Genomic DNA, 26,147 nt, shown 5'->3' with positions numbered 1-26,147 from the left:
TAATCTACAAATATTTATATTTCACTTATAATAAAGACCAGTCATTAGTTTCTGTAATAACTGAATATATTTTAGTAAAAAAATTCATCTTTTCAGTTCAAACAATTTCCGCAATCTGTATGTGATAGAGCAATACTTTGGTTCTAACCTCTGTCATTTATTATTGTGTTTATCTTATTTTCAGACGCCGAATTTCCGACAATTAACGGAATGGTGATGGTTATTCTTATGGTGGTAGGACCTCAGATAGAAAGTAGCTGTTGGGATAAAGGTGATTTGTTCAGGTGAATGTAGAAACACTCGGGGCGCGAGTGAGCAGACCCCGCCGCCCTCTTGTTTCACTGACTAATAAAGTTTCACCCGAGACGCTGTCTCCATTGTTTGTAATCAGTTGAAAGCCACTTCGCTTCGATGTGCTTGTGTCTGTAAATAGTTTTGTCCACTCACATTAATCCGTCTTCAGCCTTCTGTTACTTGGAGTTTCAGCAAAACACTTGATCTTTTCATCAAAATTCCCAGCGAAGGTTCTACTTATCATTTTACTTGGTTAATTAAGAAAAATGAGAACAAGTTTATTTATTTTTTTTTTTTGAAATAATTTTTTAACTCACATGTGGTATCAGTAATTAGTAATTTCTTTATTAATTTTTTTTTCTTGTCGCATTTATCCATTTATCTTTCTCCGTCAGATTGCCACCCGTAACGAAATCTTTAATTTCTATGCAGGTAGGTTTACATTTTTCTTTGTCTTAAACAATGTGCATAAAAATTTTATAGCGAATAAAACCCTAGAATTTTACATTTGTTAAACCTCCGCATAGGTCATGATAATGATCTACAAATAACAGAAATCAAAATAATAATAATACACTCCGTACAGTGCGAACACGATAAACAACATAACTGAGATGAATGTTTTATTATTCATATCATTTTGACACTCTTGCACATTTCTTTCTTCACACATAATAACCCATCACTAGTTGTGTACAAAAGCATTTAGGGTGCCGTGGAAACCATACATAGCAGCATGTGATGAAGCACATAAACAATTATGCACACACACACACACAACAAACGCTCTGTCACTGCTTCGTACTCGAAAACAACCAAGCAACCAACTAGTGAAAGCATTTCCCAAAGGCTGTCACCTTAGCAACAGAACCGATCAACAACAATACATTGAGCTTGTCGTCCTGGACAAAAGTTGTCTATTTGTAGAATACATAAACTGATTAGTAATGGTTGCGCCCTCGCCAGGAATCCAGGCGGTCATATGAAAGCAACGTTTGAAGCTTTCTACTTAAAATTAAAAGTAAGCATTCGCAACTACAATAGAAACAGCAATAAACAAACAAGAAAAAAAATCAACCAAAAAAACAAAACCAAAAAAAAAAAAAAACCTGTAAAAAAAGTCAACGAGGGTATTTCGAATTTTATTCATTTATAAGTCTGGATAAGAAGTGCATTGCGAGGAAGAGTGAAGGTCTAAAACAAAAATACAAAATGGCAAGTTGTTGTCGGCACACCTTCACTTGTCTTTCCTTTGCAAATATGCAGGTGTTGTCTGCATAAGTCAGGCTGTACAGACAGTTGTCGGGTGCGTTCGATCAGGCAAACATAGGTAAGCAGGACCAAAAACAAATAAATAAATATCAAAATCGTTGTATGCGTAGCTAAAATGATTTTAAATGAAGACACATCTTGCAGAAATTTAAAAATAGCGCTATATTTATTATTTTGGCTTTCTAGTTGTCCTCTTATTTTTAAGTCCAGGGCGATGCGTGTCATAAATGATTTTGTTCCTTTGTTTTCCCCCCTCCACCCGATACATTTTGTTCACTGAGGTCAATTCACATGATAGACATGTGTCTCACCGTGCCTTATTTGGGTAAATGTCAATCAACTGGTATTTTAAAAAATATTCAATTAAAATACAGAAGGCGAGCTGAACGTTCAGATTCACTCGCTATATAATTAGTTGCTATTCACCTGTTTAAGTACACTGTGCCATGAAAACTTGAATAGTTTAAACTTGTCCCACGGTTGACAAACCATATTTAAGTGTTTACATACATTCGTAACACTTTATTATTCTGGGAAGAGCTTATCAGAACGAAAATTAAATGTTTCGCAGTTGGTACCCGCATTTTACTGTACATTCCAAAAAAAAAAAACACAAAATTATAAAGCTACTGCAACGAAAGAAAGAGATCAAAGGTAAAGGGGCTATTTATTTATTTATTTTGAAGGCGATTTATTTTCTTTATTTTCAGACATGTTCATAGTTTTATATAATAAATAAATGTTCACGATACTGTACTCTCCTCCCACACATCCCCCATACACATTACAGTTCATACCGAGTATGCAAACGAATGCAGATGTCGCGTGCAGGCTGACGTACACACGGAGTGGGGGGTAGTGGGGGAGTGGGGTGGGTAGTGGTCCCGTCCAGGACATTTATTCACCTCACACCACCATCTCTCTACAGTCCCAACAAAGCATTTTGCCAACCAACCGTCCTAATTAATTATCGTTTAAACACTCTCATTATTCAAATTATTTTTTCTTTAGTGACACCAACATCCCGTCACTTTGATGCTTTCTAGAACACGATATAAGTTTTTAATATTCAGATTTATTTGATTTTCGCCGTCCAATTAAATTAAACAATTAAAATCTCTTCATATCTTCAGAAGCATAAGCAAAACTGCTTTTACTTTTAAAAATATTTAATTTCAATAAATAACAATCTCTTAAAAGGAATTGTGTCTACCATATGGCAACAGTGCACACACTGCTAACGCAAAAATGAAAATAATCCCCATTTTTTAAATGTTGATTAAAATTATTTGTAGAACACGGTTACAATTCTTTAAACGGAGCTAAGCATGCATAAATGTTAGTATTTTTAGTTTTTAAAAATGTGAAATGTTCTTGAATATTATGCCGAGAAATGCACGAATGTTTCACTTCGCCCTCTGCAGTGTGGCTTGCAAACGAAACAAAAGATTGAGGGAGGAAAACTGGATTCTTCAAAGGCCTTTGATGACTTCTAGTGTTGGCGTTAATGACGCAATGTGTCTGTGTCTGGCTGTGGGCCACGACTCAGGAAGCTCTGATTTCCACAGCTGAACTCAATACCATCACCTCTTAATGAGAGTCCCCTGTCGATATGATCAAGAAAACGCTACAAACTTCAATAAAGGGACATTTTTAATGTGAGAGCGAGAGTGCAAGGAAGTGGGTGGTGTGGGGAGAGGGGATGGGGAGACAGAGATAGCACGGCAGCGTTCAGAAATAAAAATCTTTAAATTCTCGTGTAGCCCTCCATAATGAACCCGAAACCATGTTATCATCCCTCTTCCGTGGTTTCCTATTCTGGGCATCTTCATCCAGATAAGATAATGTTTGCGTGCGGCATGTTCATCAGCCTACGCCACCGTTGTGGCATGATCGGCGAAAAATGAGGCATGCAGAACAAAATAACCCAATAAGAACCCCCTTAAAGTACATTGCAAAACAGATGACTACAGGCAGCCCTCCCTCCCTTATCTCCCCTGCTCATCCCCAGCAGGTTGTCAACAGCACGTTTGTCACTGCGTACTGAGTCTGACAGTCAGTCCATCAACAGTGCATCACCACTGGGCGAAAACTCTCCCGGCGAGGAGTCCGGTCACACAAGAAACACAAAATCCTGTAGGCACTATTCTGTGCATCTCTTAGGTCCTTCGCTGGCGTCTGAGCAAAGTTGCAAAGTATCAAGAGCAAGATACTCACGTGACGTGTATGTGAGTTTTTTAAACACAAAATTCAATGGAGACTTCCGGTGAACATGTAGAACTGTTATCTGTGAAGAGCAGAGCATTTTTAAAATGTACTTTGCAGGTCATCTCGCCCAGCTGATGGGATGAAGTCAAGGTCCGCGCCCTTTGATCCCTTGCAAGAAACGAAAGAAAGAAACCCATATCTACCTCAGCGTATTCTTGGTTCTTCTTTCACCAAGGGTGGGGAGCTGGCGCCATGACTTCCGGATAGTCCCTGCCTGCTGCCACCTCCCAGCCCACTGCCTGCACCCCCACTGGGGGGAGGGGAGCTGAGGCTGGTGTTGTCCTGGCTGTTCTCCGAATCGCTACCGGAGGAGTTGTCCTTCTTGCCGCATTGCGAGTGCGTCTTGACGTGTTTCGAGAGATGGTCCGAGCGCATGAAGCGCTTGTTGCACGTAGGGCACGCGAACCGCTTCTCCCCTGTGTGAGTCCGCAGGTGGCGCTGGAGCTCGTCCGAGCGCGTAAACCGCTTTCCGCAGAAAGCCAGTTGCAGACAAACGGCCTCTCGCCGGTGTGCCAGCGCAGGTGGGCCTTCAGGTGAGAGGTCTTGTTGTACACTTTGCCGCAACCAGGAATGTGGCAGCTGTGGATGTTGCGCTTCCGAAGATGCTCTCCCGCTGGTCCAACCGGTCAGCCTCGTGGCAGTTGGGACAGTCGCATGTGGCGCGACCTGTGTACCTACGGGAGGAGCGGGGGCTGGCCAGGGCTGGGCGGGGCAAGAAAGGACTGACGGAGGAGGCGGAGAGGGGATCCGGCTGCGTGGGGAGGATGCCCTTGTAGGTGTCCTGCAGCAGCGGGTGGCCTTGCGAGAGAAGTGCGCCAGGGCTGGAGGTCAGAGAATGGCCGAGGGGGCTGTAATCGGCGTAACTGGACACGTTGATCTGCGGGTGGAGGGGCGACGACTCCGTCAGCCAGTTGCCGCTGGCGCCGTGGACGTTGTGGGCCGCAGCTGCCGTCTGCACTTCCCACCACGACGACGCCCCGTTCATGGCCACGTTCATCTCCGCAGGCGTCTTGAGGCCCTGGGGTCCGGGCGGGTGTGCTGCAGACATACCTGGAAACGGCCATGACTCGTAATGACCTGTCACAGACGGCACCCGCCCGTACATCCCACCAAAGCCGGCCGGCGAGTTGGCGGCCAGCCCCGAGCTTTCCCCGTGCATCTTCTGCAGGAAGGCAGCCTGCGAGATGTTGTAGTCGTTCTGAGAGGCCGTGGTGGTGGTAGGATACAGAAAGTGTTCGTTGCTGCTGTAGGTGGTAGGGCACCCCGTGGACGAGCCGCCAGAAGATCGCGAGTAGTGGCCGGTTAGACCGTTCGACTGCATAGAGAGTGGTGACGTCAGCGCTGCGGAGGCCCTCTGGGAGGACAGGTGGAACGTTGACCCTGGCGCTGCTGAGCTTCCGCCTGGATGCTTTTTCCACGGGAGAAAACCTTTACCGACCGTGGCTTCAGCCAAGGGTGGCGGTGACTTGCTGGTGATCTTACTGCACTGAGCCGCTAGCATCGCCAAGGGCGTCCCTCCAAAAGCTTGCGTGTCCTGCCACAGAAAGTAATCAGCATGAGTCGTGTGTATAGGGAAATACTTTATACTCGACAGGGAAATACATTTAAAAATACGAAATTCCTTCCCATACTGTCTGTCCGAGCATGTTTTGTGGCTGTACAGTTAGGAGGTTTTCTCCAGGTGTCGTTTAGGGTTTACGGCCTAAACAGGTAGAGCTACGGAAATGACAACTCTCAGTGTGCCTTATAAATTAGAACAGATTCTGTGAACCCCTAAATCTTCGTCAAAAGCCCCATTAGAGCAATAAAAAGAATGGTCACATTGTTCAGCAAATCACTTAGGCGTGTCGTGTCAGTAGGTGAATGGAGTCAGCTGTCCTCTCCTTGCCAGGTGGCCTACAGATTGTGTCGTGTCAGAGTTAATTACTGAAAAACGTTTCCTCGCCGTCAATGATGAGGATACAGGTAATCGCTGCGTCATTTCCGGCCAACGTATCAAAGAGTCGATGTATTAGACAGCTTACTGTGGAAGTCAGACGAGCTTCTGTCAAGGACCGCACGCTAGGGTCAACTGTACAACCTACTGCTCGAGACTTTAACATTTTGAACAGTTGAGCCGTCAGTGCCTTACTTTCGGTAGTCATCTTACTTTTTGTCGCCTTACGGTAGAATCAAAATAATGGTGATGAGATGTGCGTCGTTGCCGGCGTACATGTATGGACCAGAACATGCTGGACAACCGCTAACGGGTCAGGTTGTTTGTGGTATCTTGTCACACTTGCTATTAGTAATAATTTTTCATAACACGAGCCACTTCGAGTCATACTCTAGTTGGCCGTAGCGACCACGTTACTTAGACAAATGATGAACTCTCCAGGCATGTCGGTCACTGGCCTATAAGGTTCTGTCAAATATTCAAAACACGTTTTACGTGTCCCTTATTCAAAAAAAAAAAAAAAAAAAAAGAACTAACGGACATGTAAAGACAACACACGGCGTAAAACTCAAGAACTTCTCTTAAAAAAATAAAAAAAGAAAGAAATAGTGATTACAATAAGGGCCTTTATTACATGGCGCCTTTACCACAGCACTGCTGAAATCGCTTTACACACGAGCGAGCATCCACCTTTCAATGGTATCAAATGCACCTTCATGAACACGCATTTACACATACAATGAAGAAATCCTGGGTACTCCGAGAGAAAACCACCGACAGTCAGATCTTAAGAAGGAGAAAACTTAATGTGTGGTTGGGTAACTATACGGGAAAAGGACGGGGAAGGAAACTGGATTACCCGAAAAAAAAACAACTCCCAACTTTCATCCCTGCGATCGGGTGTTAAATACAAAGAGTGACCCGAGACGAGATCTGAACCCACAGCCTCTCAATGTAGTGTTTTACCCACTACAGTGTCGGGCGCCCATCCGCATTGTGCTGATGGCATTCATCTTTTCAACATGAGTGGTTACTGAACAGGTACGCAATGACCTCTTTGCTTCGAGACCAGCTATCGTCGTCGTCGTCCAAGTATTTGTTGTTGTTTGTTAGAGATCTTGTCGTCTGTCTAGATATCATGTCACTATCACCCTGTTTCTTCACTTCTTTACTACAATCCACTGACCATGCTGATGTCACGTGACACATCACATTCCACCTCATTGGCAGACATAGTTCTTCATCGTTTGTCCTCAATGACAGTAGATGACTTCCGATTGTGAACTAGTTAGTGTACGCCACTGATTGGTATCCAGTGGCTCGACTGTAGAGAAATCTTTGCCGTTGCTCATCTGACTTTGAGATCCCTTTTTTCCTGACTTGAAATTGCACTGCCTACACCGCGATAGGTCCTATAAAAACAAAAGGCTTCCGGTTAAACACTATAACAGAGCGGATGGAGGAAAATTACCCCTCTCCTATAATTGCCCATCGTTTTCGTGTGACTCGAGGTCTCGCTGATTACGAACACTCAAAGTCGTTTGAGGAGCCGATTATATGATGCAGCCGTGCACAAACAGAACTCGGCGAGGAAACTCATAATTACGGAAACTATATGAAATTGCCCTGGCTAGATTATTCCTCATCAATGATCATCCACCTCCAGGCCTTCAGAAGGGGTGACAGAGAGCAAGCCAGAGTGAATGAGCGAGAGGAGGGAGAGAGAGAGAAAAAGAGGAGATACAGAGAGGGAGGGAAAGAGAGAGAGGTGGCCTCTCTTCAGTGAACTCTGCTCCCTCGCAATCAGTGGCCCTGTTTCAGTTCGGACTGCAGCAGCAGCCAGCCTTGTCTTCCATTGATTGATGGCGCCGGCTTGTTCGGTGCTAGAAAGCGGAATTGCTCTTGTCCTGTTTGGGAGCTCTTCCCTTGTTTTTGCCTGCCAGTGCTCGGGCGGAAAAGACGGACGGGATCCCAAGGGCTCTTATCAGCCCGCATTTTCTTTCTTCCGGAAACGATTTTAGGTTCGATGGCAATTATGTCTTTTTCAGGATGCGCTAGGCAGACAATGTTGATAGGCTGTAGAGTAAAGGATACTGTATCTTTAAGAGTGCCCGGTGGTTGCAGCTTCTCGTGCTTGCACGAGATCAAATTTGTTGTTTTGTTTTGGTTTTTTCTTCAAATATGTCAATCTATTAAAACTTTCAACAGCAAACATTTACTTATTAAAACATCCTTTTATCTGTAGCGGCTCGGTTTCGGAAACTCTTGAAAAGGGGCAGGAATGCAGGAAAACAGAAGGAAATGCTGCGAGAAGGAGAGCAAACGATCACACAGTGTTTTTAGGGCCTCCTAACATCGATTAAGGATTCCTAGGGGGAGAAAAAATACAAGAAGCGACAAAGAGGGGAAACCAGCTTCGGAGACCTAAAAAGCAATCTTGTTAAATGCATTAACTCACAATTTGTTTTCATTTGCAGTCGGCATATTGATTCAAGCACCGTTATTCCATCAGATGTGTATGAGAGGTCGATGGCGCGCACCACAACAATGCCATTCGTAACATCTTCACAAACTTGTTAGTAGTCGGGGGCAACAGGAAGATGGCTTAAATATTTGTATTTATTTTAAACAGAAGGTTAAACATAGATCATTTGATTATACGGAAGTGTGCACAGGACATTGTAGCTTCGTCTTAAAGATCGGTAAGTGTATATTCCTCTTAATGAGCTGCTCAGAAACGATGACTGACTACCTGCTGGATAAGAGTGCACCTCCAGTTGTGTCCCCCCTACCCCATGTGTCTCTATAGCAGGCTGTACTCTGTCTTAAAAGTGCACTACTTGCCTACCTAAGTTTAAACAGTACACTACTTGCCAAGATACTAAGAAACCTCAAGATGTACTTCATAATGATATTCCATGTCCTTCGAAAAGTCGAGAAGATATATCTTTATACTACAAATGGTCGACGCGAATTTTTGGGTTTTTCTTATTGACTGTTATGCACGAAACATCCTCGATAGTTCACATTAATTTCTACACCAATTCCATTTTGTTGTCCCACTATTTCTTCTAAAATATTAATGTTAACTGTTTTTGATAAACCACTTCGTAACTATTGAAACTGGTATGCGAAGACAGCACGTGTAAAATGTTTGAGCATAATATTCAGTGTTGACATAAATAAATATTTCAGAAAAGAGTGAAGAAAATTTTTAAAAAAGCAATCGATGAAGACGATGAAAAATATTTTCACGTCGAATACAATGACATCGTCCATTTGCAGCAGCAGATATTTTCTATGTTTAATCAGACAAATTGATCGCAAAACACCAAAATGGAGATCAAACACATGATTTATTCCTAACATCAATAAGAAGTATATGGCGAAGAGATTTTTTTCCTTCTTCTCTCTCTGTACACGTGCTAATGAAAGACACACACGGATACCTCTTTGTAGGTGAGTATCTACGAAGACTGATGCTCTCTTTACGGTTAAGTGCAATATTCACCGGACAGCCTCCCGACATTGATCAAACGCCTTCTCAAAGTACTCCACACCTGCCTGCAAGTGCCGTGAAATTTATTTCAGCCTCCTTAACGCGACGCCTCGTCCGCGCTCGGCGGAAAGTGAGACGACGACATTCACAGAGCGTCTCCCCCACCCTGGTCACCATCGCCTTTACCCTCCGCTGCTGATGGAGCTGGCTGGGAGGTGTGTGGGTGTGGGGAGCACAGCTTTTGGGGGGAAGCGGTGAATTTACATTAAGGAAATCGAGCAGCGTAGGACCCATACATACTTGGCCACTGACAGTTCAAAGCGCTCGGTAAAATATCCGTCCAATAAAGTAATCGGCTACCTTGCTGCTCGAGATGCCAGGCTCGTAAAGAAATTGGCCGACTGCAGCTTACAGCAGCTTGGAGACTGACCTGGTCTCACAAAGTGGCATTCTTGAGCAAGGGGATGTGATCCGTTGTCAACCGCCCACCGCCTTCATCTGCATCAACAGGACCTCTACATTAAGCTGCCGTTTGTGGTCCTTGACACTGGGAGCTGCTCGCGATTATGATGAAAAGACTGTAGGTGGATGTTGTCTTACCTGTGCTAATTATTTTATAGCAATGAATCTTGTTTGTTAAACCTGTTTATTGCAGTTGCCACACGTTTATTTGATACAGGGATGTCGGAAGAGTGAACCTTCCGATGTTATTTTGTGTCTGTCTTTGAGTGGATGAACTGTTTACGTGCAGCTTAATAAAAGTTCACTTGATGTGTGGATAGTGTACCCTCTTATCTTCTACATCAGGGGTGGGGAGCAACCGACCGCGAAATCATTTAGTCTGTCCCTGCTACGACAACCGCAGGGGGTCTTGAAATTTAACAAATCTGGCTTTTTTCATAGCAGCATGAATTTATATGATGTGAATCATAATAATCTAAATACATTTTGTGCGACAAACAAGGAACGGCCATTACGGGATAGACAGGTCACATTGAGTACTTGAGGGGACAAACATCTTCTTCTCATCGGTTGCTCGCGGCCCTTCTGAATGTAATGGTGTGTTGCTGGGGACAGTCGGTGCTAGGCAGACTGGGGGTAAACACGATGCAAAAAAGTGACTAAATATAGTAAGTTAATTTTTTAAGTTGATAATTTTGTGTGGCCCGTTATAAACATCCAAAGGGACCTGGGCAAAAAAAAAGGTTCCCAATCAAGTTAATGCGACGCAGCCAACACTGCTGGTTTTTTTAAAAAAAACAAACAAACAACTGCATCGGCTCTTTAAATCAAAGAACTGAGTTAAGACCTAAAAACATTTATGTTTTAATTTAGTTTTTCTTTATGGTTTTGTTTGTTTTTTTATGCAAAATTATCGGAAACGTTGGAATGCAAAGAAAGAGAATAAAGCTGTATACTAGTGTAAATTATTTTAACCATTACTTTTTCCATTCTCTCTGAAACACGCTTGCACACACACACACCATAATTTTGCAAACTTTCCCTCGCCGGCAGTCTCGTCCCCATCGCATTCTACAACCTCCAAGATTCCTGCTGACACTTTCATCAAAGGTATCGGGGTATCGGCGTTTTTTGCTTTCGTCTTTGCAGACTATGCACCGATACGAACTCTTTCTTCATCGACTCCCGCTGCCCGCGGGGACTGCTGCTGACTGTGACGTCTTCGCGAGGCTGGTCCGGAAGGTGCGAGCACGTCACATAAAGCAGGACTCCGCGGCGCGGATTGTCTGCTGCGGCAGCGGGCGATTAGTTGGAAACAGAAGACCCGTCGCAGCACCGGGCACCCGATGCTGCTTGAAAGCGTTGATCAGGGTGGCTGCGACACCCGATACACTTGGACACACAAGGTGCGAACCGTCTGCACCTAGGCACCCCACTACCACCCATCCACCCATCTCCACACACAAACACTTTTTTTTTTTGCCGCGCAGTGACTATTGCGTGCAGCAGACGACAGTACGAGGAGACCTCAGGATCACCTGAAAAAGGTGACAGGTCCATGCAACGGAAAAGAACCCCAAGAACTTAATTTCCCGGAAATTCCCCCTTGAGACTAAACTTCATCTCACCTGATGCTAGACAATCTCACAGACTGAGAGGACCCCCGGTTTGCCTGGGATTCAGGGACTCACCTCCTCGCCTCGCTGGACTTGGTTTCCATGACAAACAACCCCAAATACAGAGTGCCCCGGGGTGTATGTGCCTGCCTGTGGTTCGAAGTACCCTTTTAGAGCCAGGTCCGGAAAAAAAGAGAAGATCTCTCATCAGTCACGTGTGTATCTAGCTGTACCCTCGTGTGACGGGGTGCTACTGGTCTCTCTTCCCTCTCCCCCATTGAACCCTCGGGTGCAGTTGGTGCGTGTGTCTAACTGTACCTTCGTGCCGACAATGACACAGAGAAAGGGTATCGTATACAACAGCAACTGTAATCTACCTTTACTGTAAGCACCCTTAATTAGAGCGTTGGCCAGGCAGTTGAGGACCAGGCGCTCACGCTGTTGCCGTAGATAATAATGTACTTCTCTGACGATAATTCATGCCTGCCTCTTGAAAGCCGAGTGCAGCACGAGGTTCAGGCAAAAAGAAATGACGTAAGGTTACCTCTGACCTATTGACGTTACTGAGGGGCAAAATGGCAATAAGCACGTACACTGAGAATAGCAAGTTTAAAGCAAGTGTGCCAAGTACGGAAAGGACTCCAAGAACCAGTTCATCACCAAACTTAAAACTTGAATTCTTAGCTCAGCCTTAGTGAGAATAGCGAGTTTACCACCGAGTGTGATGGACAGACATTAATGAACAAAAGCGTGTCGTAAAAAGAAAAAAAATAAAGAGCAGTATACTTGGAAAAAAAAAAAAACAAATGTGACGACCGTTGTACGCGAAGCAAGAGCTGACCTCTTCATTAACCTCTTTGTCGCAAAAAAAAAAAACCCCACAGAACTCCTGCCTATGACGTCATCAACTTTCTTAAAAGAAAAAAGAACCAAAATACTCCATTCATCTTTGCGTTAGCAACCTGATTGAAACACATCACCCCATCTCGAAACAGCGTTAACATGAATAAATTATGCTTGTTAAATAAATCCGCTGACCAGGGTTACTCTGTCCGCGCATCCCGGTGTAATGATCCCCTCCTTTGATGTTGGCCGCGTCGTCCCCTGACTTAATTAGGACAACATCATTAGATCCTCGTTTCTTCCTGAGCGAGCGCGCGCGAGGAGTGGCGGCGGCCCAAACAGGCGCGAGTCTCATCGCTTGTCAATCCTCATTAGTTCTACCAGCTTGACGCGCTAACGTGCCAACAATCACTCATTCCTCTCACACCTAGAGCGCCCCACATCATCTATTTTGAGCCTCCCTTATGTTCGCTGTCGGCCGGTTAAGTGTCCTCACAAGTGAGCCTCCCTAACGAGCCCTTCAGCATCGCCAAGAGTCGCGAGGGGTTCCAGAAAGTTCGGAAAACATTCTCTGGCTTGATTAGCGGAGAGTAAAAAAAAAAAATCACTGAGGTTCTTGTTTGCTGACACGTAAGACTAACTGGCATCAGTTCCTGAGGTGGGGGTGGGGTTAAAAACTGAATTTATGTTATGGGGAGGGTGAGCACTGCTAGTCTCTGAGTTGATGCAGGTGTTGTTGTTTTTGTTTGTTCAGGGTTACACATCGTTAAAACAAGTCTTAACGGTCAATCATTCATAAGATTTGCAAAAATGTTTTAAAAACGATGAAACCAAAAAATTAGCTAAATAAAACTGGCAAAACGTGGAAAACATAACCGTTGGATCAGAATATACACTAGAGGATATCAGAGAAAAAGCGACAATACCTTAGGACTCTTTACAAAAACGTGGAAACACATTTATTTGTGAAAAAGAATATTATTATTATTATTATAAAAATGAATTTATCCGTTTCGTCTTTTACACGAGAACATAGATGATTTACTTTGAAACATGGATTTCTGTGATGATGTCTCAATACGATAGATGCATCATCTAATTGCACGATATTGTTCGATTTTTTAACAAAAACGCAAAACAGTGAAATAAGTCAAATAAATTTTATAAAAAAATTCAAACATTCTTTGTCCTGACCAACGAATGTGCTCGACTGGAGTCTGCGATTGCCAATTACAGAGGCACATTAAAGGACATAAAATTTTTAATTAACATAAAATGGCGCTTCACTATTATATCATTTAAGTTCGCATAACGATCACGAGGGGGCAATATTCTCCATGAAATAAAGGACTGATAATAGGTACGAGGAAACGTCCCCTCTCGCAGCAGCACGGACAAAGGGTAACTGCCTCCGATCTTTTCCCCCTGAAGGGCAAACCAGGATGATTTCTGCCTGAAAACCAAATTGCGGAAACTATTCTCTTTTATCCCCCCGCCAGCCGTAACAACAATTGACCGGCGTCTGAGACCGCCGTCGTCGAAGCCAATAAATGATCGAAGCAGCCGGCAGGCAAGCGAGGACATATTTGCGCCTTCAGCCAGCCGAGAGCTCCGTTTACGCTGACTGAATTGCTCGCTTGAACATGAAAGCTTCAGCGAGGAATATCTGCGATAAATAATTTTTCTGCTCAGTGATTACCGATGCCTCCCGGATTCCCGATGTCACGGGGAGGTGTAGGGAGCGGCCATTGTCGACGGGTGAGCGTCACGCACGCGTGAGGGGGTCCTTTCAGGGAAGAAGCCGTGCGGGTCCACGGGGGCCCATTCAAGGGGGCACGCATGGTTGTGCGAGAAGCTGTTCTCGGAGGAACGAGGTGCAGGCGAGAGGCAAGGGACCTTCTTGGGCCAGGAAAAAGGCCAGCCGCCGGAGAACACCGCGGTCTCGGGCTTGCCCATGCTGAAAAGTCGCTGGCGATGACCCACGGCAAAGGTTCTGGATGAAGCAAAGGGCAGAGAGAAAGCCAGCGTGGCCGTGGAGTGCGCTCCCCTGACCGGCATCAAAGCCAGATGCGTAAGCCGTTGCCGGCTCCAGCGGTCACGCGAACACCCTCATTTCCTCCCTTTGCCATGCATGCAGCGATTATCTCCTCCTTGCTGAGAGTAGTTCGTGGTTCTGGTTGAACGAAAACGATGCTCCCCCGTAAAATTCGCTGTAACTGAGGGAGCCAGCTACACGAATCTGACCACTCTGTGGAAATGGTTTAAAATGGAGTACGACATCCTCTCAGGCTTTTTGGCTTGGTGCATGATCGGAATCATAAAGCCCACTGATTTTCTTTCTTCGACCACCACATTCACTTTTGAACGGGAGAACAGCAGCGCACGTGGACTGACAAATGTTTCAAACCGAAGAGAATATTTGAAATAAAAACTAATACAGTGTTACCACAGCAGCAAACCTACTTCTGACATCATGGATGGAAGCTTCATCTCTTTCCAAAACAGATGTGTGAAAATTTGCGACACGATGCCTTTTAGATAAGACAGTGTTCTTCGCTCAGATTTGGGAATCAGCATCAAGTACTGAACTAAGCTCAGGTCTTGAACTCGGGTTAGCCTTTCATAGCAAATGAAATAACAGGTGAAGATCAAACAATAGAAGCTGAGTTCTGAATAGCTTCTCAAAACTTCGGATCGAAAAAAGAAAAAAAAATCTTACTTACACTCGGGTCAAACACAGCTTCTCAGCAGTTTAAGTAATCCACCATGTTTTGGGTATCGAGTGACGTCATCGAACCCTTCCCAGACTTTACTGTGGGTGCTGCACCGTGCAGTCGTCGAAACGTTGGCATCGAGGATGCGGATCTGCCATACAGTCTCACTACAGCGAGGAAAAGTTGAGCGAAACTGAATGGAGAAGACTAGAGTAACAGAGGATGAATTTCTTGTCTAAAGGAGCCTCCTACTTCACGAATTAAGGTCGATCCGTTTTCCTTTCCAAAAGAATCCGAAGCATGGCGGCCTCCGAGAACTGATGTGCAGCTTGTGTATAAGACACCACTGTAAATAAACGATTTGTTCGACAAACATTTTCGAGCGGAAGCGGTATCAGTTAGAGTTAACTTGCTATTTTTCTCGTGGCTTTTCTTTAAGATCCTTTACTTCCCCCTTTTCCTGCATTTTGAAGGCTGCGAGAATGAAACTTTTTTGTACTCGGCGATCTCTTCCCTTTTGTAAAGACTTTCTCCCGCATCTTTTTTGATCAGTCACAAATATGCCGCTCCTTTTTTTGCCGTTTGACGGTTTGAAGTTTTCTGTTTGTTGTCTCTACGTGTGTGTCCGGTACCCGGAACCAGATTCTGCTCCTCTTCGCAAACTTTGGAGTCCTGCTTAACTCCCTTCGCGGACCACGTGGTGCAGGGGCAAAAAAGGACAGCGCATTCAAACGTACGTGGCTGCGGCAGTGACACGGGAGTTTTTGTAGAAGAAAGAGGGCAAGGTCCTATTTCTATCGCCGCGCAAATATCAAGTGCTCTTTTACTTTCAAAAGAAGCATTTTGTGCAGCTCAGTCAAACTTTATCCCAGTGTTGTTTGGATTGCCGAGAAAACATGGCGTTTTCCAGTTTGCTTTGAAGTGTAAGGGGACACTGTCCCAGAAGCGGAAAGACAATGGTGAAAGGGGGCTTCAAACGGCCCCATATGGACGCCGAACGTTTCATTTATTTTTCTTAATTGAACTACGCAAGCAGGAGGACTTTACATGGTTTTCAGACAGCACTATCAAAGACTACATCTCGCGCGCTAGCCTCACAGAGTAAGGTAGTTGATTCTCTCCCTTTTCAGCCTCACGCTTCAAAGACGTATTTGTGGAAGGTGTGTGGCATGAACAGATGAATGGACGAGAGACGTCAACAAGGGGATTTAACTCGTGACAGATGTAACTCTTCAGATTTTTAGAGACCACGGTTCTATAGTACTTTATACAAGCACTCTACGTGTCTGTCGCCTAAGTTCAGGTGTTTTACCTTTTTTTCCTCTTTTTTTTTTTTTCGAGTTACAGCTACAGACGATCGATGTCGACAATGCAGCCCGTTGACAGAAGCAGATGGTTCTCCCCGAACGAAATATCATAGACAAAGACCTTCCTTCTTGACCGCATCTGGATTCGAAACCTGCTGCAAGGACGATAAATGCAGAACCACAGATCCGCACACAGACGGCGCTGTCATGAGGGCAGGACTGGAAGGACATTGGCGCTGCGAATCACTTCCGGATGGCTTTCTGAGTGGTGGCATAAACAGGAACGCAGATCAGGGAGAGAGAAAAACAAAAAAAAAAAAAAACAGAGGACCCGCATCAAGCCTGGGAGTGGGGTAAATCGGTGTGGCTAAATACTTCTGCGTCCTAACGGTTGGGCCCATCTTTTCATCTCCAGCAATTTTCCTATGATTGCAGAGGGGGCCGATTATCTGACCCGATGACTTCGCGAACATTCACAGAGCAATTCTTCAGGAATTTGGGCCCCACTGGCGGTCCTGGCAGATGGAATCGACCCGAGTGGCTGCCATGATGAAGCGTCTCTTTTCCTGCTCGCGATCATTAGAAGCCAGACACGTCAGGCGCCTCGGAACCTTTATGATCTATTTGAAGCTGCAGCCGCATTGTCATCCAGTCATCGGCTATTATCTGCTTGTCCTCTTGTCCTCCAGTGCAGGGCGAGATGCTGGCTCCACCACTTACTTTCTCATCTTTCTCCGCACGAACAGCTGGCTAACCTGACGCCGTAACAACAGCCTTTTGTCGAAAAGGAAACGGGTATTTGATGACAACATGAAAATATTATGGACGAAAACAATGACAGCAACAAGAAAACTGTTCTAAATATTGGTCAGCTAGGGCCGTGTACTTACAAAGATATGTTGGAAAGTTGGAAACACTGACAGCGTATTAAACCTCTCGTTGTTTCGCGAAGGGAAGAGGGAGAAAGACACGCACCGTCTCCCTCAAAATATTAAAAACATAAAATTACAGACATGTACGATTTCACTAAATTGAAATAAATGGCGGTCATGCACGATAATAGAGCATCAGGTTGAGAACGATACGAAGTCAATGAGTCTTTACCACGTAACACCAATATTAACCGAAAGATGATGTTCACTTGGTGTCATCCTGATGAAAAAAAATGCGGTTCTCGTTTTATGTACCCTGGACTCTTTAAGGCTTGTCCAAGTGCTAATTCATTTTCAACCAACTTGCTGTAGATCATGATATACCATATCGCCTAATGTAATGAATAGAGGTTAACTTGACAGGAGACTGGATAAAGTTGAAGAGAAGGCCAACTATTTCATTCTCATTAAGTTTTACTCTTTCCCTCGACGATAGATAGATCATCATCATCATCGCCGCCTCCAATCCCGGGTGAAAACAGTTTCATATTTTCTGTCGAGGGTTGGCGTCAGTCTCAGTATATTCTTCCATATTGTGATTAATATGACAGCCTGTCGTCTGTCTAACGCCTTGCTTGCTCCAGACCCTACCGCTTTCCTTTTTGTGTACAGACATCCCTGTCATCCCCTCTGTCCCTCCCACATTCCTCCTGTCTCCACCCCCTCGAACTTCCTCCCCTCCCCTCCTGATGTTACTAATCAGCTGGGGAGTGTGCGCGTGCGTGCGTTTTTTTTTTGTTTTTGTTTTTTTTAACTAAACTTTTTCTTTCTTTCTCATGTGCACGTGCGACTTTTCTGGCGTTGGCTGAATATTCACAGCTTATGTAGCAACAGAGACACGCACAACAATTGACCATTTACGATCTTGTGCCCATAATCCCGTTCGCCATCATCCTCATAAAGCTGGGAAAATGCCTACCAGATAAAGATGGACGGCTATAATTGCCCGAGCGGGAGACACTAATTACATCGAATTTTCCTCGAGTCGGCTCACGTGCACAAGCCTGTTTCCTAGTCGCTTCACATCCGCCCATCAAACCGTCTCTCGCGCATCCGAGGTCCGCCCCTCCACACCCCCTGCACACCCCCACTCTCACTCCCTGTCACGTGATTTTCCTGCATTTTTGTTCCTTTAAAAAAAAAAATCTTACTTTGTCTGCCAACAGGGGAAAACATCATTTTGACATCAGTATAATATTGAATAATTTGCATGAAGATTATAAAAACACTGAACAGAGTTTGTGAAATAAAAACGGTCCACAAACACCTCTTACATCGAAAAGGATGGGGAGGGGTATGATGTACAACTACAGGACTAATATATTGTAGAGTATTGCTAAGCTGTGTGACAAGCGTTAGTATAAATTTACAAACCCTGAAACTGTGATTTTTATTTATTTACTTATTTTTGTAGAATCTCTGACTGCATGTTCTATGGAGAACGTGAATTTTTCTACCTCGCTGCAGCTACCAGGGTCGGACAATAAGAGTGATGGTAACAACTGATGATGATGATGATGATGATGATGATGATGATGATGATAAAGAAGAATAAATCATAGTTATCATGAGTTTTTGCTCTTCGTATGATCCTTTAAACATCCTTAAGTCTACCTTATGGCAAGAAGACTCACCGTCTCACCCTCGGGTGCGAGCAATGGCGAGCGTAAAGACGAGATCCAGAGATGCATCCGGTACACACTGCACTCCAGTCGTTCCTGTCCCCAACTGGCGTGCATGATGATAGCTTAGGTAATAATATAGACAAGTGCACGCGTGTAGCACTACCTGACCATTCTTACACCCACGCTACATCCGCCAGTTGACCCACAAAGCCCCACTCCTACAATCACATTTTTTTTTAAAAAAGTTTTAATCTTTGTCTTTTTCTGTTCTTGTTGTCTTCTCCCTCCTTAGCTCGCCATCCTCCGGTACTGTACTTTGAAGTTGAAGACAAATGCGGTGAGGTCATCTGCTACTGTGTAACCTTTGGTCGTATCGTATCTACCGCCGGCCGAGCAGCACGTGCTGGGTGCGCGGTGGCGCCGTGCAGGGGACAGTCCCATTTGGCCCACTCGTCGACGGACGTGCGCGCGCGTTCGATACCGGGTCGCCGCGCAGCACGTTGGGCTCGCCAGCAACACGTTCAATACACCACCCGCCCGGAGGAGTCAATATTTACGGAGTAATTCCCAAAACATAAAACAACGTGGTGAACGCTAATGGGCTCTATCTCCCCTCGTCTTCCTTCTCTTTTGAACCGCCGAGTGCTGGGCAGACCCCGTATTTTCCCTCTGTCAACACGCAGCAGCGAAGACGCTAGGGATGAGGAGGGGATGGCAGAGGAGTCTCCAAGATGCAAAGAGAACAACACATCGCTTGCATGCCTCGAATACTGGCGGCGTGGGCAGGCCATGCTGCGCAGCCACTCCGGGTACTCTAAGGCTGGAGAGCCTGTCTCCGGGTACGAGATTCCGAGTGGTCGGGGCAAATAATTGTCGACCTCCTTTGTCAATGTTGTCGTCTTCTTGTTTTTTTTCTTCGAAGAATAAGACAGACAATGTTTGCGACGTGTTCTGTGTGTGTCCAGATCCTTATATAAAACAGATATTGTAGCGGATATAGTGTGAATTAATATATTTATGAGCAGCACACTTGAGATTGAAGACAATTAAAAATAAAAATTATTCCCCTCGCTTAACAAAGCCAGTTTAAACCCACAGTAAATGTACTCCAAAAATCTTGTCTGTAGAAATATTTTTTTGGGAGTGGGAAAGAAAAATGTTTCTACGTGAGTATACAAAGGTTGCTATTTTAAAGGTAGAATGGTTTGTATAGGAAAAGGCGACATTTTTTTGTTAACAGGTGGGCAGAGCTGAAAGAAGCGTTCATTTGCTTTTAAAACCCACACAAAGACAAACTACAGCTCTGATCTCATCCATGCGCTTCAGATACATCGTAAAATAAAAGTAAACCAACGAGTAATTCAACTGCCACGTATGGTTAATTTGTTCTGCCCCTAACTAAAAAACAAAACAAAAGAAAACAAAACAAAAATGAACCAAGAGTTGCATTATCCCCCTGTTCCTCTTTGCTCCATAAATTTGTTGACACTACTATCGTGTTTGTTTATGCTTCTTGGTGCCAGATTTGCACTCTACTCAAATGTGTTGTTTCTAGAAGTTTAGTTAAAATAAAACTTTAAATTACAATTAACCTCTCATTACCTAGCCTTGATTGCTCGTATTCTTTCTGATCTGTGTTGGTGGGCGTCTGTTTGGTATGTTGATGGTTCACTACGTTCATTTTGTATATTTATATACTTTACTTTTATTTTTATTTATTTATTTTTGCAGCGCGTTCTACCTACTTTATAGAAGAAAATATGCTATCAGAATTATTTATTGTAAAGTCGGCCCTTATCAGCAGTCATGGACCGAAACAGGTAAACAATTTTCACGCAACGATATGGCCAGGATGCGAACTCCCTGACCCACAGGTTTACACAGTTTAACATGCATCTGCACACACACACACATATGCACGCTTTCACGCACTTATACACAGTCCAAGCGAGAGGCTGAGGTCGTGACCCCAGTGTCCACCGACGCAGGCGGGGTGCGCACAAGCACACGTCAGGCGACAAAGAGTTGTGCCGAGCAGCACGTGCCGCACACAAGCACGCGGCGGCGCGATGTTTCTATGAACTGCCTTCAGTTAATTGAAATCAATTTCTTCATCCACGGCGCCAGTAGAGGAGGCCAGACGAACGGTCCGGCGCTAGAGTCCTCTCTCCCGGCTATTTCGCGCCCATGTGTCAGCAAACGTCTGGAGACAAGGTACCACAGGGCTACAGTCACGTGGTCACCGTCGCGTGATGAGTAACCATTTCGCTCTGTGGCCTCCCCTTACGACCCGTCACTTCTGGCGTGGAACATGGAGGCCGGGAGTACGATACCCCTGACTCCAGTGCAAGTGATATTTTTTTTTTTTTTCATAGCACCAAGCTATGAGGTTGTCTACCTTTGATGAGTGCAAAAATTAAAAAAAAATTCATTAAATACTTGTAAAAAGGGTGTATAGGGTGTCGACGCAAAAATGAAACCTGAGGTTCTCAGTGAAGCTAAGATGCATGTTAAAAGCTTTCTTATCGAATAAAAGCATCGTTCTAAGGATCTCGACAAGCCACGATGGGTTTAAAATGCTATCTATTATTAAGAAAAAAAATATTCTTGGTGAAAAATGCGGTTGCTGGCCCCAGGTGACAATAATGCGATGCTGCTATCATCATGCTTCTGCATTAATTACTGTTTATGTGTTAAAAACAGTTCTTAAGCTTATATGATGCTCCACCACCCTCTACAATCATGCAACATCTGCGTGACATCAACGACTTTCACATTCAACGATAGCTGAAACCAGTAGAAAATAGTATTTATCTATCTTTGGTTTTTTTTTTTTTCGGGAAGAGTCCATAAAATGCAAAACCAAACCATTCCTGAGTCGACGTACTCGCTACAACGTGGGTTATTGTTAAAATGATGGAGTTAGTAAAATCTCGGGCAGAACGAGACTACGAAATACTTTGTTTAACTTTGCATGACTGAAACACTTGCAAGTTTAAAAAACAAAACAGTTTTGGGGCCGCTTGCCCCCTCATTCAACCACCACTGATTCAAGTCCCTTATTCTCCACCCGGGTCTCTAAACGGGCGTTGGTGTGAGTCAGACAGGCTGGGATCTCAAACGTGAGGTATGGGCCCGCCGAGCGATTAGGTCCTGGCGAAGATTTGTTGTCTTTGCGACACACGACACCTCGCGGCTTCTGCCCGCCACGCGGGTCGGACGAGTGAACCGAGACCAGAGAGTTGTCTGTCGAGACCGAGGAGCTGATGCTGCTTCCACACGACCAGCAGAAACCACCCCAATGGCCAGGAGAGCTACTTCCGGTAAATCACTGTATATAAGTACAGCTCAGTAGAAAGATAAAAAGCATTATTTTGTCACCCTCGGACATAGAGACCACCACTGAAATTGTAGAGTGTAGACTGTACTATTCACCACGAGAGAAAGAATAAGTCTGCTAAAAAAAAAAGAAATCGCTGACATCGTCAAGAATTACATGATCACATAATTTTTTTTTCTTTAGTGACTTATTCAGGATGAACATGTAGAAACGACAAATATCTGTAATATTTCCCGTTCGCTCAAACTTGTCTTCTTGAAGCATCTGGCTTGCAAAGTCTTTGAACTGACCTTCTATTGTCTTGCAAACGATTAGTTTCGCGAAATGTCCCCGAGGGCTTAAATCTGAATTTCTCAGACTTGTCGAGGAGAATAAATTGCTGAGTGTGAATGATGCTTAACGGTATATTTAGAACTATACAGGCCTATCGATAATTTTCCACTTTCACCACATTAACCCTGCACAAACGCTGGCGGCCGACATCCAGCTTCGTTTTTCACGTCTCGATGGCGACAACAACGACATCCGCGACGGCTGCAGCAAGTATGCTTGTGCCTTGACACGACGACAACAACGGGGGCAACGCGGTCCGCCACCGATGCAGATGGCCGCCGGCACCAGCGCTTAATCAAGAAACACTCGTTGGGGTTTGCTTTGCGGAAAACAAAAGTCAAGGGTCAGCGGGAGAAGGGTTAATCTGAGCTTTACAGGTCGCGTTTGTTTGTCCCAATCTGCAAGTTCGTTGGCAATCACTCTCGTGATCCGCTTCGCGATTGGAAACTCAGCAGCACTTCACACACACACACAGACACAGTTTGTGTATCGTTAGTTGCGATCTTCAATGGAAACATGGACGTATTGCCTAGTTAGCATAGCAAGTTAGTTTTAGTATAATGAGTCAGTCACCGTCTTGCCTGTGAACTCCACTAAGATGTTTGGTATCTTACAGATGACGTATCCAGCGACCAGTGCTTTGATGTGGCTCACAGGGGTAGTGAAATGGAGACTCATCCACGAGTAATATTTTTTTTAAAAAAAACAAACAAAAACAAAACAAAAAAAACAAAAAAACAAAACAAACAAACAAACAAAAAAAAAAAAAAAAAAAACAGAAAAAAAAAAAGGAAAAAAAAAACAGAAACGAAAAGTGAAAGATAAATGAAAAAGACAAAAATAATATTGAAAAAAAACAAAAACAGCACTCTCACACCGCTTGTTTCGATCTCTGGCAGTGAACCTCACTCACCAAGTCGAATGCGTTGATAAGATCGACGTTTCGCCGTTCACGTCACCTGCTCCACAGGTGCCCACGTCACTGGACCTAATGACACCTGTCGATGTTATGAAATAGAACTCAGCTCGGGGTGGCGTTGGCTAGTTAAAATGGTCGCTGGGGTGGGGTATGGCAGGCAGTGTGGTGAACGTGGTCGGGGGGAGAGGAGGGAGAGGTTACTACTCCTCTTCCAGGAGGCAGAGGTGAGATGGCTAACGGCACTTGGCTAACGTTCGATGCTCTCCATGTTTCACTCGTGAACTGTCAGTTGTAACGAGATCGCAATTATTTCTCCGGATTATTGCTCCACTAATGAAATTGTGAGAGGGGTCTTGGAGCCTTCAAGTTTCGGTCTGGAAGACTTCTTTAGGACACGTTCTAAGACTTCTTCTTCTCTCTCTCCCTGACCCGATTTCTTCATCTTTTCCTCAGGGTTCGTAGAGTGCTTGAGTCCTCACATACATCCTTTCTCTCACACACAAGGATGTAGACATGATTCCCTTCAAACGTCTCAGTCTACCAGTAAAATAAATCAGTTTATTGCCAGCCTCTGCCGGGTCGACTGTTGCACCGAGTCACTCGCGCCTCGAGCGTCGCTACGCAACCAACAAGACTATACACTCATCGCCCGGCTTTTGTGGATGATTAGCCGAGAGTACGGTTGGGTTAGTGTTTATTGAAATGATCAGTTGATTGGATGGCAGGCAGGCAGGTCGTGATATGTTACACTGATGAGTAGCCAGCTAGTTGCCCGAAGTGGGCGAGACAAAGACAGAGAAAGATTGGTCTCCTGGCCGACTGAATGGCGATGAAGGACAAAAATTGGCCACCTAGTGGACTGAGTGGCTAGTTGTTCTTTCACGATGGTTTTGATCACGCGCAGTTCCGAGAGAAACATTTGCATATTAAATGTCTACTGACGATAAAATTTGAAAACAGCAATCAACCAAAATGTAGCCGTGAACAACAAAAAAAAATCGTTAAATCCAATTCTTATATATATATAACGAATGCTTATTGATGTCTAAAATCAGAATCGTCAACAGTGAAACATAATAAACACACACAAACACATGTACTTGCGCGCGCACACACTTGAGTGAGTCACAGTCTGCTGATGACGCAGGCCAAAACTAACGGATGACGCCAGCCATGGATCCTGCACAGGTCCGCATCGACTGACGACCAAAATAACGGGCGTCAGGAATGGCGCCGCGGCAAACTTGACAACCCCTGCTCAAAGGGGTCGTTACAGGCAAATGATAAAAAAGTGGGGGTCGGGGGGAGCACGCTCAGTGAGGCTGCTTAATATAATGTCGACCTTTTCTGTGGATGACATAAATAGCGCAGGCATGATGGGAAAAAAACACGATAAACATGGCACGCGAGAACGCGCGTGAGTATGTCAACACACCTGAGCAAGAATTGTCTCCAGTGATTTTGCTGTTGACAAACTGGAGGCAGGAAGCTAGTTATATATATATAAATCTTGTTTACCTATGGCCTTGGCGAAAGGTTCGAGACTTGTGTGCAAATGTACTTTAAACGAAAATAATTCCAGAACCATTACGCATATTTGCAAACAGTTTCACGAGTGATTTCAGTCTTTTCTCAGTCACTTAATGGTCGACTCACTGAATCCATATGCACAAATAGTATACATAAAAATATACATATAATTATGTCCTACAAAGTCATGTGAGTGCGAGGAATAGAATGCTTATAGTGAATCCGTAGAAAAGGAAGAAACAATTCTCTAAAAATACTGTATACATGGCCATCTTACATGTTATCACTCGTAACCTCATACAAACCAGCATAAAATATGAAGACTGATATCTACCAGGTCAGTTTTGAATAAAAAAAAATCCTAGCAATTCAAGAAAAGAAAATTTATAGTTTACCAAATATACCAAACTACAATGGAGGTCATTCCAGATACTCAGACATCATTGCCTCAATATGGCGGAATATCCATTAATTTCAGACTTAGATCAGTGTTCGCACTGTACTCTCTGCAACATGCGATTTAACCTTTTTTCTTAATAATAATGGTATCTTTAAAAAAACTGAGCAAGTAATTAAAGGCTTTCATAAGATTTTACACGATTTCCAATACGGGTAAAAGCCTTTTCTCAATGTGGACACACTTTCTTATCTTGCCTTTGTCGATTCGTCGACACTGTACTAGTTGTTCGTACAGAGGAGGCCCTAGAATAGATAAATGAAGCTGCTTAACTTCGTGAAAATCAAACTTTTATTCAAGTTACAAAAAAGTGGTTAGACCGGTCCTCTCTCTCTCTCATTGCACATCTGAAAAGGTTCTTCACTCCCTGCCTACAGCTAAAAAAAAAAATTCTGGAAATGGTGTGATGTATCGGCTTGCTTTACCATTCCGTTTGCTGATCACGAGTGAAGCACACATAATTCCTCGCGAACCATGGGACACACAGGAAGAAATACTGCTGGACCTTCTCGGCGAAATGAAAAACAACGCATGACCAAACTGCCAGCTTTGCACATTTTTCCGACATATTGGACATAAATCACGACGACCTTCCGCAAACGTCTTGATCACAAGCTCTTTGCAAGATTGAACTAATTTTGATAATTAAAAGACAGCCGGTAACGAATGGAGGCCAGCACATGCCTTGCATCGGGAGGGCCCAATTCTCTGATTGTCTGCTAGAACTATTGACGAAACTTTTTCGAAAGAAACGGTTTGAATTTTAAAAAATTGAATCTCTCAAACACACACATCTTGAG

The 26,147-nt window shown here is 44.2% G+C and overlaps 1 protein-coding gene across 1 annotated transcript in view; it reads right to left on the bottom strand.

The window, feature by feature from the left end:
• Positions 1-1,955: 1,955 nt before the first annotated feature.
• LOC112570559 (transcription factor Sp9-like) overlaps positions 1,956-26,147 on the bottom strand; it is a 37,946-nt gene continuing 13,754 nt past the window's right edge. The window contains 3 exon segments of the mRNA XM_025249073.1: positions 1,956-4,313; positions 4,316-4,456; positions 4,459-5,368. Coding sequence (XP_025104858.1) covers positions 3,979-4,313; positions 4,316-4,456; positions 4,459-5,368 — 1,386 coding nt within the window. The 3' untranslated portion in view covers positions 1,956-3,978.

The sequence above is a fragment of the Pomacea canaliculata genome, linkage group LG1 (genome assembly GCF_003073045.1).
Source record: "Pomacea canaliculata isolate SZHN2017 linkage group LG1, ASM307304v1, whole genome shotgun sequence".
Taxonomy (NCBI): Eukaryota; Metazoa; Mollusca; class Gastropoda; order Architaenioglossa; family Ampullariidae; genus Pomacea; species Pomacea canaliculata.
Note: the sequence above shows the minus strand (reverse complement) of the source record. Positions and strands in the feature narration are given on the sequence as shown.